The 15,228-nt window shown below is 48.0% G+C and overlaps 1 protein-coding gene across 4 annotated transcripts in view; it reads left to right on the top strand.

Annotated features, from left to right (window-relative positions):
- The first annotated feature begins 5,975 nt into the window (after nt 1-5,975).
- Nucleotides 5,976-15,228, top strand: part of LOC128569911 (multidrug and toxin extrusion protein 1-like) — a 44,957-nt gene continuing 35,704 nt past the window's right edge. For 2 of the 4 annotated variants that reach the window (XR_008375482.1, XM_053568608.1), the window contains exon 1: nt 5,976-6,235. Coding sequence is in view for 3 of the 4 variants with exons in the window: in XM_053568608.1 (XP_053424583.1) it covers nt 6,101-6,235 (135 nt within the window). In the remaining variant the exon portion in view is untranslated. The remainder of the gene's footprint in view (nt 6,236-15,228) is intronic. The other 2 variants (XM_053568607.1, XM_053568606.1) reach the window with 1 other exon arrangement.

Genomic DNA, 15,228 nt, shown 5'->3' with positions numbered 1-15,228 from the left:
AACTCTCCCTCAACTCAGCCAATGGACTTTTGTGTGCTACAGAACATCTTCATAGGCAACATTTAGCTCAGACAGAAATTCCTGAAATTCTCTGTGGTTTAGTGCATTAGCTCTGATGAAGCTAACACAAGATACCACAATTTTCATAACAGAGTCCCACTTCAGCGATTTACTACACAGTGCTTGTTGGTGGATGAGGTTTGGCAAACCTTTTCATAGATATCCTCTCCTGTAGTTGTTCCTTTGATGCTTTGCAGTACAGCAAGCTTTTCTGTGACTTCGAAATAGTCATTCGTCCCACAAATAAAAATTAGAAGCTGTGCAGAATCACGAACATCATTACTTTCGTCGAGTGCCAAGGAAAAATAGGAAAGTTTTTTTGCAGAGTTTTGCAAATGCTGATGCAAATTGTCTCCCATTTCTTCAATCCTTCATATAATTGAGGGTCCTGATAGACTCACTATACTAAATAAATTGGCCTTCTCTGGACACATCTCTTTGGCAACAGAAAGAAGGCATTCTTTAACAAATTCTCCCTCCACAAATGGTCTGCTAGTGCACACTATTAGCTTGGCAACTTGAAAACTTGCTTGCAGTGATGAAATATTTAGCTGCTTCCACTTCACGAAAGTATTTTTCTGAGTTGTCAATGTATTTTTCAGTTTTAATATTTTATCTTTTCTCACTTCTCTGACCAAACAATCATATTTATCTTTATGTTGAGTTTGATAATGTCAATGCAAATTGTATTCTTTGAACACAGACACTATATTCTGGTACATCAAACACACAGCTTTTTCCTTCTACTGCATGAAAAAGTAATCATAAGTCCACTGTTCTTTGACTATCCTACACTCCAACTCAATTTTTCTCTTTCTTGATATCATTGTTTCCTAGGGAGTCCAAATTGCTATTAGTAAAATACATATATATATATGTATACAAAAACAATATACCAGCAATAACTTTGCCCACACAGAGATATATAGACTACACTGCCCATCAATGCAGTCTGATTGGTGCCCATCAATGCAGCCTTACCAGTCCACATCATTTCAGCCTCACCAGTGCCCATATTGGTGGAAGTCCGCTTTTACCTCAGGCTCACACTGGTGCAGTGCGGGAACTGGTGTGATTACAGAGCCGGTTCCTCCACCACCTTTCTAGTTCACACTACCCTGTGCGAACTGCACTGCAATCTGTGAACTCACAGAAGACCCATGTGATCAGATTCCACTGCAGGAAAAAAGAAGGCACATATGCCTTTTTTCTTCTGAATCTAATGCGAGTTCAGCCATACAAGCATATGGCTGAACTCGCACTGCTCATAGATCGCATCAATGTGAACCGGAGCCTACACAGCACACAACATACAACATCATACACAACTGAATAGCATTCAGAATATAAATGCACTTACTATCAATTAAATTGGGTTTCCTACTCCTCGGCTGTCTGCAGAGCCAGATTAAGTTCCCATGGGGCCCTAGGCAGATTACCAGTTTGGGGCCCCAATGCAATAATACTGAGCACCAACCATTTGCTATAACACTGACCACTGACCATTTGCATTAACACTGAGCACTTACAATTATCATTACCACTGAGCACTGACAATTTGCATTACCACTGAGCACTGACTATTTCGTTATGACTGTGATGCAACCCCCCTAGAACCAACCAACTAACCAACTTTTAAAAAAAGGCTCTCATAACTTCATAGAAAAGGCACCCACTATCTGCAAAAGAAAAAAAGACCTCCTAACTTCAGGGAAAAAAGTCCCCCCTTAACTGTAAAAAAAAAGGCCCTACTAACTGCAAAATAAAAATAAAAAAAATAGACCTCCTAACTTCAAAAAAATAAATAAATCCTAACTTGTTCTTACCTCAGTCCTCAGGCAGCAGCAGGCTCTGCACAGGCAAGCTCGTGACTTGTCCGATCACACCCAAGACTGAGAGGAGGAGTCGAGAGACAGAGAGAAGGAGCGGAGTCAGAGAGTGCGGCTCACATTCCACACATGCGCACTGTGGGCCCGGGACAAGTCTGCTGCTAAGCAGGACAGGTGGCAGCGGCAAAAACACCCAGCGAGCCAGACAAATGTCCTCGGCAGGCCCTATGTGGCCCATGGGCCATAGTTTGAGGATCCCTGATTTAAAGGCTTATTTATAGGCTTTCTGCCTGTATTGCTGTGAGCTGTGATGCCATGGCACTCTACTAAGGGCAATAAAGTGAGACTCTGTCTCTACCAAAAAAAAAAAAAAAAAAGTTATTTCTAGGCATAATTTGGGGATCTGCCTGCACTGTGGCCTGACCACACTCAGATCTGATGTTTTTAATCCCAATGAAATGAAAATTTGAGAACACTAAAACACAGAAACAGTTCAAACACCTTCATATGCATTTAGTCCTTATTAAATATAACCTCCAGACCACACTTAAAGCTACAAGCATTGCTCTCACCCCTCTGCAAGTAAAAATGTCAAAGTTTTACAAAAATCACAAATTTCATATTGGTTTTGGTTGCTATGGAGTGTTGAATTGTTTAGTTATTTGTTCCAACAATTGGAGCCAGTTATATTTAAACAACTTTCAGAGAAAAAAGTAAATAACTTTCAGAAGCTGAATTGATATTGTTAGGTTATTACTAAGTGAAGCCCATACATCACTCAGATTTCCTTAGTTCTTACCTAATGCCCCCCACCATTTTTTTGGTGGTCCCAGGATCCCATCTAAATCACTACCTTGCATTTTATCATCATGTTTCCTAGGTTCCTGTTGGCTGTGACAATCTTTCAGAATGTCCTTGTTTCTGATGACCATGACCATTTGGAGAATCCTGGTTAGTTGTTTTGAAGGATGATCCTTAACTGAGATTTATCTGACTTTTTCTCATGATTAGACTGGAGCTGTAAGAGGAAGACCATAGGCATAAAGTGCCATTTCAATATATCAAATAAAGGGTACTGTGCTCTGTTGAACAGTGTCCCCTCCAAATCCCTGTCTACCTGGAACCTCAGGATATGACCTGATTATGGAAATAAAGCCTTTGTGGATGTAATGAAGTTAAGATGAGGTCATACGGATCAGGGTGGCTGTTGACCCATGACAAGTCATTGTCATGAAGGGTGAGGAGGAGAGGGGTGTGGGAGACAGGGAGAGAGGAACACCAATGTCTTGTCTTTTTTTTTTTTTTTTTTGAGACAGAGTTTCACTTTGTCCCCACCCTCCGTAGAGTGCTGTAGTGTCACAGCTCACAACAACCTCCAACTCCTGGGCTTAGGCAATTCTCTTGCTTCAGCCTCCCAAGTAGCTGGGACTACAGGCGCCTGCCACAACACCCAGCTATTTTTTGTTGCAGTTTGGTGGGGTCCAGGTTTGAACCTGCCACCCTCGGTATATGGGGCTGGTGCCCTACCCACTGAGCCACAGGTGCTGCCTCAATGTCTTGTCTAAATCCCGGCATCCAGGGACAATGGTTATATGAGCATGCTTCCTTATATGAAGGGTGAACAAAAGCAGACACAGAGGGAGCACCTCATGAAATGACCGAGGCTGAGACTGGAGTTAGGCTGCCACAGACAGAAGATTGCCAAGGGTTTTGTGGCAACCACCAGAAGCCAGGGGAGTCATGGAACAGAGTCTGTCCCTGAGTCTCCCCATCCTCCCCAGAGCCAACCCTGCCATCTGGTTGCTGTCAGACTTCTGGCCTCTAGAACTGTGAGAGAATTAAAGTTCTGTTGTTTCATCATCAGCTTTGTTAATTTGTTATGGCAAATTTGTGCCATAATTTGTTATGGCAGCCTTAGGAAACAAAGTCAGGCACATCCTATCAAGGTGATTCATCACCATTTGTATTAACCTGGGTCAGCTGGCTGAAGCAGTGTTCGTGAGATTTCTCTGCCATGAGTTACTATTCCCCACTTTCCATATAGTGCTCTTTGGAAGGAAATCACTGTGTACAACCTGACTTTCAAGAGTGAGGAGCTGTGCTCCATATCACAAGGAACTTTTACTTGTTGCTATTGTGAAAGAAATTTCTTTTAATATTTTCATAGACATTACTTCCCACATAAAGGACTTACATGATTTGTTAAAGAACTTGTATGCAGAAACTTTTTTTTTTAATTGAGACAGAGTCTCACCATGTGGCCCTTGGTGGAGTGCTGTGGCATCACAGCTCACAGCAACCTCCAACTCTTGGGCTTAAGTGATTCTCTTGCCTCAGCCTCCTGAGTAGCTGGGACTACAGGTGCCTGCCACAACACCTGGCTTTTTGTTGTTGCAGTTTTTACTGCTGTTTTAGCTGGCCAGGGCCAGTTTTGAACCTGCCACCCTTGGTATATGGGACCAGCACCCTACCCACTAAGCCAAGGTGCTGCCCCTTCTATGCAGAAACTTTACTAAACTCCTTTATTTATTCTATTAGCTTTTTTCCAATTTGATTTGTTTGTATTGCCTGGAATTATAACTCAGGCAGTCCCTGAGTCACAGACATCGACTGATGTACAACTTGTACTTATGAACAGAGGCTATTACAGTTACAATAATAGGTAAATGTACTTTTTCCAACTTACGTTCTATGTACAAATTGAACTTAAGAACAAACCTGTAGAACCTATCTCATTTGTAACCCGGGGACTGCCTTTAACGCTTTTGTCTTTTCTTTCTAAATATTTACACATTGCATTTCTGTTTCATATCTGATTACATTGGTCAGGATTTCCAGAAGACTGTTCAAGAAGAGCATGATGGGAGATCTAGTGCCTATCTTAGGGTGTTTGTCTGTTGGGGCCCTCAGTTCTTCTGGGTCCTTTCTCTATGCCATGCCTTCAATTCTAGTGTGACGATTACAGTTCAAGGATAGTACCTGGCCCCTTTGAGTGCCTGGTCCAGGTCCTGCCAAACATAAGACCCTGTTTCCCTGGCCAGGGTCATTGTTCCAAAGGTGGGCAAGAAACTGAAGCAGGGCCAATCAGGTTTTCTCCCAGTGTTTTGTTTGCTAGTTTGGAGCCAGAAGAGGGGAGGGTCTTATTTTCTGGCTTATCAGGTGGGAAAGACAGGAAGGAGGCTGTGGAAGAGAGAGGCTGCCTACAGAGGAGGAAGGAAATGAGGAGAGAATCACAAGGGTGAGAAGAAGCAGGGAGGGGAATACTAATGGTCTTGTTTTTAAATCCCTGCATCCAAACTTCCTGGTTATGTGAGCCAAAAACAATGTCTGTTTTCCATTTTCTCTGCTTATGTTGAGTCACCTACAACAGGATGATTTTGACTATTAGGGAAATCATTCTTGTCCCCATAACTAACATTGTTAGGCAATGGTCCCAGGCTGAAAGCGCGAGGCGTGACGCAGGCCCTGCACCTGTGCAGCCCCAGTCTCCACCACTGGCCATGTAGAGGACACTGAGGCTCTGGGAGGCAACCAAGTTGCCCGTGCTCCAGGTAGATCGCAGCAGACGTCTCTTGAACCCATACTCTCCCACACCAGGCTGATGGATAAACATCCGAGAAGACCAGGGAACGCCAGTGGTACTACTTGGAGAACGTGAGCTTCCTGTCCTATCCTTGTTGCTCTTGTAACGGGGTTTGATCCGGGTGCAGGCCGCAGTTGCGTCCTGGGTGTGCCTTCCCTGGGCGCTGCTTCCAGCCAACGAAGAAGTTATGTGAACTTCAGAATACTAGGAAACTTGGTTTCTTTGAAAATAAGCTATAAAGTCCAGGAGCTCAGGTAGCTAAACAAGACTGAGGCGAGGAGGTGGGAGGTGAGTAGTCTATGCCCATCCAGGGACATCCTGGTATCTGTGATGGAACAACGGGCGGGGTTAAGAGTATTCCCAACTCCAAACCAGTCCCCGAGCGCGTGCCGAGCGCCACCTGCAGAGCGCGGGCGTCAGAGACAGAGGACCGGTCCCCAGAGCGCTTCCCGTTAGTTTCCAGAGGTTTTTCAAACTTTGCCCTCCAAGTGTAGGAGCTCTCCGGCCTCTGCAGGCCCCGCGGGCTCCCGGCGCGGGGCGGGGTGGGGGCGGCGGCGGGGCGGGGACTGGAGCGCGGGCCGCCCTGCGCGGTCCCAGCCGCCGCGTCCGTGCCGCTCCGCACCGACACATGGAGGCTCCGCGGAACCCCGCGCCCGGGCCGGGAGGCCCGGAGGCCGCCCCCGGGCGTCGCGGGCCGCGCCGCCTGCGGCTGTCCGACATCCGAGAAGAGCTGCGGGCGCTGCTGGTGCTGGCGGGCCCCGCGGTGAGTACAGCGGCCCGAGTCGGAGGCCGGTCCCGGTGGGGTGGAACCCGGCGACCCCGTGTGACTCGGCGGAGGTCCGGGACCCGAGCGCCTGCCCGGGAGGCCGCTGCGGAGCGGGGACCCGAGCGCCTGCCCGGGAGGCCGCTGCGGAGCGGGGACCCGAGCGCCTGCCCCGGGGGGCCGCTGCGGAGCCGGACCCGAGCGCCTGCCGGGCGCGATCCGCTGCGGCTGCAGGTGCGCCCTGGGGGCCTCCTCGGGGGCGCTGACTCCAGCCAAGGAAGCCAAAGTCCCCTGAACTTCAAAGCGCTGGGGAACTCGGTTTCTTTGACAACCAGCGGTAAATCCGGGAGCCCGGGTATCTAAACAAGCCTGAGGCTGGAGAAGGGAGGCAAATTGTCTATCTTGGATTTAGATCTCCCAAATTATTTTCAGAAGCTAGAGCCAACTTTTTTACACACGAAGACAAAGGCACCCTTTGCCACATCCCCTCCCCGCCAATAATTATGTTTTTTTAAAAATGAGGTTTTTTTAATTTTTTAATTTTTAATGTGATTCTTTTGGGAGTTGAGGTGTTCTTATCTGTGTAATATTTGTTGATTTATCCTTAGGTTAGGGTTCTTTCTGCTTTGTCTCTTAAAAGTAATGTGGGTTGTTTAAACCACAAAAATATAATCTGATGCATATTTTGAAGCGGTTTGGGTGGTTTTCAAACCAAGGGGGTAGGAGAGCCGCTTCACTCGCCAAGAAGCAGCCAGTGTGTGTGTGGTTGTGAATAAGCTTTTGGGCTTGGGGGAGACATTCTGCACCTGCCAAAGCTAAGGTGGGCAACTGGGAACCGTGGCGCTATTGTCTGTGGGGTACTGCGATGCCCACAGTGGCGTGCAGGGCAGCTAAAATAATGCCCAGGTTAAAGCCACGAAACGGAAGTCCATCTAGAGTGCAGGACGTGGGGAACGCCATCTCACAGACTGAAAAGAACGCAGTTGGTCTCTCCCGATGCGGGTGCAGCGCCCCACTTTGATCTCCCAAGGTGTATTAAAAGACAGCTGGGAGAATTTGAGCAGTCTCTTAACCTCTCCTCTTCTCTGCTTATTCATCCATAAAATGAGGCTAAAAGGCTTCATAAGGCAGTTACTGCTTTGCTAGTACAAAGACAAAAAACAGGGAAGCTTTTCCAGACCCAGCCCCTCCCAGTAACCTGATCCCCTGATCCAGGGACACCGCCGTCTCCGGGGGAGCTCCCTTGCCCTCTCTGTGTGCTCACACATTTATATGCATTTATGAGATTGTGTGCAAACGCAGTGCATAGTCACTGCAGAAAAAATAAAAAACCTAGACCAGGGCAAGGTGCATGGCTCATGTCTATAATCCTAGCATTCTGGAAGGCCAAGGTGGATGGATTGCTCGAGCTCAGGAGTTCAAGACCAGGCTGAACAAGAGTGAAACCCCATCTCTACCAAAAATAGAAAAACTAACCAGGCAGGCTGGGCATGGTGGCTCATGCTGGTAATCCCAGCACTCCGGGAGGGTGAGGCGGGTGGATTGCCTGAACTCACAGGTTCCAGACAGTCTAAGCCAGAGCAAGGCCTCATCTCTAAAAAATAGCCAGGCATCGTGGCAGCAACCTGTGGTCCCAGCTACTCCAGAGGCTGAGGCAAGAGAATTACTTGAACCCAAGAGTTTGAGGTTGCCATGAGCTATGACCCCATGGCACTCTACTGAGGATGACAAAGTGAGACTCTGTCTCCAAAAAGAAAAAGAAAAGAAAAGAAAAACTAACCAGGCATTGTGGTGGGCACCTGTAGTCCCAGCTGTTAGGGAGGTTGAGGCAAGAGGATCATTGAGCCCAAGAGCATGAAGTTGTTGTGAGCTATGACTCCACAGGACTCTACCCAGGGTGACAGAGTGAGACTCTGTCTTCAAACCCTGTCCCTCAAAAAACCTCTAAGGCCAATGAAAGGAAAAAAACTCTGAAATCTCAATACTGGGAAGTAATTTGGGACCTTTCCTTCCAATCCTCTGTCTGTGACCCTGACTGTTTTGCAAAAATGTGATGTTAGAATTCTGGCACTTGTTTAGTCATTTATTAATTATATGTAATGTCTTTCTTGGTTTCTCTCCAATCTCCCGTCTGCCTGAGTTTTCTGTTTCCCCAGGAGCACATGGTAGCAGGGGATTACCACCTTCTTTTCCCATACTCAAAGTCCAATCATTTCTTCTCCAAGCTCCACCATAAAGTGAATAGGGCCCTGCCCAGCCCTCCTCTCAGGCTTTTTTTTTTTGAGACAGAGTCTTACTTTGTCACCCTCGGTAGAGTGCCATAGCATCTTAGCTCACAGCAACCTCTTGGGCTCAAGTGATTCTCTTGCTTCAGCATCTCAAGTATCTGGGACTACAGTTGCCCTCCACAACACCCAGCTATTTTTATTTTATTTTTACTTATATATTTTTTGAGACAGAGTCTCACTTTGTCACCCTTGGTAAAGTCCCATGGCATCAAAGCTCCCAACAACCTCAAACTCTTGGGCTTAAGCGGTTCTCTTGCCTCAGCCTCCTGAGTAGCTGGGACTACAGGAGCCTTCCACAATGCCCAGCTATTTTTTTGTTCCTGTTGTCATTGTTGTTTAGCAGGCCCAGGCTAGGTTTGAACCCACCAGCCCTAGGGCATGTGGCTGGCTCCCTAACTGCTGAGCTACAGGTGCCAAACCAACACCAGCTATTTTTAGAGATGAGGGTCTTGCTCTGGCTCAAGCTGGTATCAGACCTGTGAGCTCAGGTATCCACCTGCCTTGGCCTCCCGGAATGCCAGGATTACAGGCGTGAGCCAGTGTGCCCGGCTCTCCTTTCAGGCCTCTTGAGTTTCCCTAACCTTTGAGGGGTGATTCTCTCCCAGTAGGCTTTAAATGAGGCCTCTATAGAGAGAACAATCCATACCACAAAGTAAGGTGTGAGATGAACAGTGCTCCTTATTTTATCCTGCAGAAAGCTTTAGGGAAAAACAAATACCCAGCTTTGCGCCTTCCAAACATGTTTTCTCTTTGTCATTAACATCTCATCACAAGAATGGGAAGTCAAGCACCCCGTGTACTTAGTACTAAGTTGAACCTTGTAGATTAACAACAACATGCTCACATGCGAGAACTCAATTAAATTCAAGAGTGGGAGAGAGGGTTTAGTAAGCTGCCCCCTGAAGGGAACAATGCTCAGGGTGAATAGCACACTTTCTAGGTGAACATCACCACTACAGCTCGGACCTGACTTTATAAATGCGAGCAATGTAGCCTAGTTGTATGTACCCTCACATTAATCCCAAATAAGTATTTTTAAAAGACTCTTTTGGCGGGTGTGGTGCTCACGCCTATAGTCCTAGCACTCTGGGAGGCCAAGGCCGGTGGACCGTCTGAGCTCACAGGTTCAAGACCAGCCTTAGCCAGACTGAGACCCTATCTCTAAAAATAGCCAGGAGTTGTGGTGGGTGCCTTTAGTCCCAGACAGTTCCTCTGGGAGGCTGAAGCAAGAGAATCAGTTAAGCCCAAGAATTTGAGGGTGCTATGAGCTGTGACGCCACTGCACTCTACCAAGGATGACACAGTGAGACTCTGTCTCAAAAAAACAAAAAAGACTCTGTTAACTCTCATGCCAAAGAATATTTGTTCATGTCAATTATATTAATATTTACTGTATTGCACATTAAAATTGAGAATTAAGGCTCGGCGCCTGTGGCTCAAGAGAAAAAATGATCCACCAAACTTTCTAATTGAGTCACATCCTGGGTTTATCTTTGTCAACTGATGTTTATGTTATAAAATATATATTTATTTCAAATTAAGTAATCAGATATGCTAGGGAAGTGCCTTATTTCTGTATGGGTATCTGTAGCAAAGGCCAACCCTTGTATATCTGCGTGCAGTCAATGGCTGCCATTGTGACAGCTTGTCATTCATTTTTTAACATTCAACCACTTATTGTGCACCAGCTGATCTTGTTATACTGACCCGCCTTAGAAGTCCATATTACTCTGTAGTCTAAATGTAGCCAGCTGATCTTGTTATACTGACCCGCCTTAGAAGTCCATATTACTCTGTAGTCTAAATGTAGCCACATACACCTGAGCTGGTGGGTTTGAATCCAGCCCAGGCCCACCAAACAACAATGACGGCTGCAACCAAAAAATAGCCAAGCGTTGTGGCTGGGCACCTGTAGTCCCAACTACTTGGGAGGTAGAGGCAGGAGACCCGCTTGAACCCAGGAGTTGGAGGTTGCTGTGAGCTGTGATGCCACGGCACTCTACCCAGGGCAACAGCTTGAGGTTCTGTCTCAAAAAAAATGAGAATTAAAAAATAAATATTTTGGGCGGCGCCTGTGGCTCAGTCGGTAAGGCGCCGGCCCCATATACTGAGGGTGGCGGGTTCAAACCCGGCCCCGGCTGAACTGCAACCAAAAAATAGCCGGGCGTTGTTGCGGGCGCCTGTAGTCCCAGCTACTCGGGAGGCTGAGGCAGGAGAATCGCTTAAGCCCAGGAGTTGGAGGTTGCTGTGAGCTGTGTGATGCCATGGCACTCTACCGAGGGCCATAAAGTGAGACTCTGTCTCTACAAAAAAAATAAATAAATAAATATTTTTATTTAAAAAAATCTCATCACTTGGCAAAAGTGCAAGAGACATAAAAAATAACCCCAAAGATGGATTCCCACTTCCAGGGAGCACGGGCTGTGCATGGTGTTGTCTGGGGCATAACAAAGGCTAGGCCCCAACTCAGAGAACTGTTTTCCATCTACACAAGGGAGAAACACCTGGGAAGGGGCTCAAGAACCTTCTGGGGCTGTAAGGAATAAAGATCAAGGGTGAGGGAGTGGGGAGAGTGTCTGGAGAGACTGGAATGACCCGGGACACACAAAGAAAAACATGCAGACTGACCACTGTGTCCTGCGGGCAGTGGTGCAAATATTTATCCGAGTGGTTAGTGACATCAGGTAACTAACTAAGAGGTAGCTTAGGCCTAAGGTGAGGAAGACCAAGTGCAAGATGGTTCCTCTGGGAGGAAGGACGTGTCCATGGGTGGTGGCAGCTGGGCAGAGGAAGCCCCTCTTCCAATCCCTTTCTCACCAAGACCTTTCATTTTAGTGCCCTAAATATCTCCCAGCGGGATCAACTTCTTGGCATCTCCATCCTTAAAATCCATGCTGCCCGGATTGCTCCATGTGGAGCATGTCACTTCCTGCTCAAAACCCTTTCCTTGGCCCCAATAGGCCCCCCTATGTCCTGGCCCTGCCCAGCCCTCCATCCTTATTATGTTCTGCTATTTCCCGACTTGTGGCCTCCACCACCTGCATCTCAGTGCCTCCTGCTACACCTCTTCCCTCTGCCCGGAATGTCCTCCTGACAAGACGGCCACTTTCACCTGCCTGTTCATCTCAGGTTTCAGCTCAGCTTCATTTCCTCCAGGCACCTTCTGTGACCCCTATGCTGTGCTCTCACACTCCTCACATGGGTGAGCCATGTTATTTATTGCATCGTGAACATCTTTCCGTGCTCTGCAGATGAAAATATTAAGTCAAAAATGCACCTAAATGCTTCTACACTACCCAGAGAGGGTCCACACAGCATTGTTCTGGATTGCCGTAGTAACTTAAAGGGAAACTTTCACACTGTCCAAAGTGCTTGATGTCTTGCAAATGAAGGAGGAGGATGTCTTCAAATTCTTTGCAGCAGGAACCCACTTAGGTGGCACCAACCTTGACTTCCAAATGAAACAGCACGTCTACAACAGGAAAAGTGATGGGTGCCTATGTCAGAAATCTGAGAAGGTCCTGGGAGAAACTTCTGCAGGCAGCTCATGCCATTGTTGCCATTGAAAACCCTGCTGGTGACAGGGTCACATCCTCCAGGAATACTGATCAGCGAGCTGTGCTGAAGTTTGCAGCTGTCCCTCAAGCCAGTCCTGGGGCTGGCTGCTTTGCTCCCAGAACGTTCACTAACCGGGCACAGGCAGGGTTCCAGGAGCCTCTCGCAGAGGTGTCTTACAACAAGGGAGCTCAGTCAGTGGGTCTGGTGTGGTGGGTGCTGGCCCAGGAAGTTTTCCATGTGCCGGGGCCATCGTCCGTGAACTCCTGTGGACGGGCAATTGTCCTGAGCTTCAGCTTGAGAGTAATTGCCTTCTTCTTCCTCTCACCAGAAGCAGGAAACACAGATGGGCGCCCTATAGACCAGAAAGGACAGTGAAAACAACAAAACATATACCCCCAAAATGCCACCACACAGTGCACTGCAGAGTTCTGGGCGCTCACTGTGCCACCTCGGGGCCGACCTGGGGCTGTGGCAGACTCTCACTGCCCCTGCCAAGCACAGTGAGAGTCTGAGACTGCAAATGGCTGGGAAGAGACCCAAATTTTGAAACTCAAAGCGTAGCTTCTGAGGAATGCATATCACTTTTGCACCACCATAAGGTGGAGACTGTCTGCACTGTGGATTCCCCGGGGTAGGAACGGCGTGATGGTGTTTGTCTAACTCACATCTGTACCCCCACTGTGGGTGTACTTTGTGCTCCAAAGATGTTGGCCCTAACTGACCTTCTGAGCCAAGAGTCAGGTGACTGGGCTGGTTGCTACGCCTTGCAGCCTGTGCTTCCTCATGTGTAGAGCAACCTGTCCCACATGCCCCCTCTGGTTCCTGCCGGTGGTTAGCTTCCTTCAGGTGTCCAGGGCAGGGAGTGGGGCGGATAAGAAAGGCCCCTCCTGGAGGCATCCGGCTCTGGAGAGCGCTACTGCAGCTGTGAGGTGGTGAGAGTCTGTCTTTTTTTTTTTTTTTTTAAACAGTCTCACATCTCACTTTGTCGCCCTCAGTAGAGTGCGGTGGCATCATAGCTCACAGCAACCTCAAACTCTTGGGCTCAAGTGATCCTCTTGCCTTAGCCTCTCAAGTAGCTGGGATTACAGGTGCCTGCTACAATGCCCAGCTGTTTATAGAGATGCAGTCTCGCTCTTGCTCAGGCCGGTCTTGAACCTGTGAGCTCAGGCAATCCACCTGCCTCAGCCTACAGGAGTGCTAGGATTACAGGCATGAGCCATAGCGCCTGGCCTGAAAGTCTATCTGCCAAGTTTGTTTATTACTGCCCAAACCTGAGCAGGGTCCCTGTGACAAGAAAAAAGGACAAATCCAGTCAGTCTAGAAATTTCTGTCTGGCACTGTCCAAGCCTCTGCTAGTTCAAGCTGTTGTCCAGACAGCAGCCATTGAAACATATAGGGGATGGCTTGGCACCTATAGCTCAGTGGTTAGGGTGCCAGCCACATATACCTGGGCTGGCGGGTTCAAACCCAGCCTGGACCTGGTAAACAACAATGACAACTACAATTAAAAAAAAAAAATAGCTGGGGCACCTGTAGTCCCAGCTACTTGGGAGGCGGAGGCAAGAGAATTGCTTCAGCCCAAGAGTTTGAGGTTGCTGTGAGCTGTGATGCCACGCACTCTACCGAAGGCAACATAATGAGACTCTGTCTCAGAAAAGAAAAATCTAGGGGAACACGGCTTTTTCCAGGATCGTTTAGTTCCCTGAGTGCGGCATTATCCTCTGTGGTGGCATGCTGTGGTGTCGTCATAGCTCACGGTAACCTTAGTCTCCTTGCCTCAGCCTCCCTGGTAGCTGGGATTACAGGTGCCTGCTACGATGCCCAGATAGTTTTTTTTATTTTTAGTAGAGACGGGGTGTCATTCTTGCTCAGGCTAGTCTTGAACTCCTGAGCTCTAGCAGTCCCCCTGCCTCAGCCTCCCACAGTGCTGGGATTGTAGACGTGCGCCACCATGTTTGCCCGTAGCATTCTCAAAGCATGGTCTTCACTTGCATCTTACTAGGTATGTATGGGGGGGAGGGGGTGGTATTGAAATGTACACTCTTCAGCCCTGGGGCCTCGTGAGATGGGCCAGGACATAGGCATTTTGAACAACCTCCCCAGGTGACCCTTATGTACATAAACCACAGTCTATGGCCCAAGAGTTCAAACCCAAAGGGCTCAAAACCAAGAACCAAGAAGAAGTTAGCAAATCTGACCTCCAGGGCTGTGATCTTGAGACTGAGGCTCGGCACAGACTGGCTGTTTGGCTGCCCAACTCGGGCAATAGGAGCTCAGAGTTATCGCCATAACCCTGCAAAGCTGCAGCAGTCCTCACAAAGAAGCTGTTTTTGCTGGCACTGACTCGGAAGGTGGCTCTCAGATGGGTTAGTTTAACTCACATTGACTTCCTGGCCTTTTGTATCTGAGACATCTAACTATTCCCACCCTCTGCCTGGGCACTCACCCTAAGAAAATGGCCATCCCCCACCCAGGTGAAAAAGAGGCTCAGGGCAATGTGATTTGTGATAGTAAAATATGGGAAATTTTCCAGAGAATTTCCCCTATGTTCTCACATGAAGCTGTGAGAAAGGAGACAGGGACCTCTGACAGGGAAACATGATGGTCCAAGGGGAAGGAGAAATAGGCAGTGAACACGATGGTGTATGTGCACAGAGGCTTAAAGGACAGTGATCTGAAAATATTTGGAAGTGATGCTGAGTTTACAGATAAAAAGGATCCCACGGCTGTTAAAGGGACATTGAAGGTACAATTTAAAGAAACAGCAAGTTCCACTTCATACTTGGTTTCTGTGTGGTGAGAGAGGTACTCGGGTCACGGTTTGGGGGTTGATGCAAGAAAGGTGTGTCCCTTGCAACACACGAACAACCCCCACCCCACTGCCGCCACAACCCCCCCAAGGTTAGGAACAGGCTTTTCACGTGAAGGTCCAGGCACCTCAGAGGAGCTGAAAACTGTCTCCCCCCAGATAGAGATTCTAGGGAAGGAAAGAGGAAGGTCATGGGAACCATCTTAGCACAGAGGCCTGGCCAGATCCTGATGCAGCAATTTGAGGGAAGCTGCAACCCTGGCAGGTGGGCTGAGCACTGGAAGCCGTGTCACTAGAGCCCGAGGAAGAGGGAGCCCTGTCTGAGCCCAACACAGAAG

The sequence above is a fragment of the Nycticebus coucang genome, chromosome 18, assembly GCF_027406575.1.
Source record: "Nycticebus coucang isolate mNycCou1 chromosome 18, mNycCou1.pri, whole genome shotgun sequence".
In the NCBI taxonomy this organism is placed as follows: Eukaryota; Metazoa; Chordata; class Mammalia; order Primates; family Lorisidae; genus Nycticebus; species Nycticebus coucang.
This window is presented reverse-complemented; position numbering and strand designations above follow the sequence as displayed.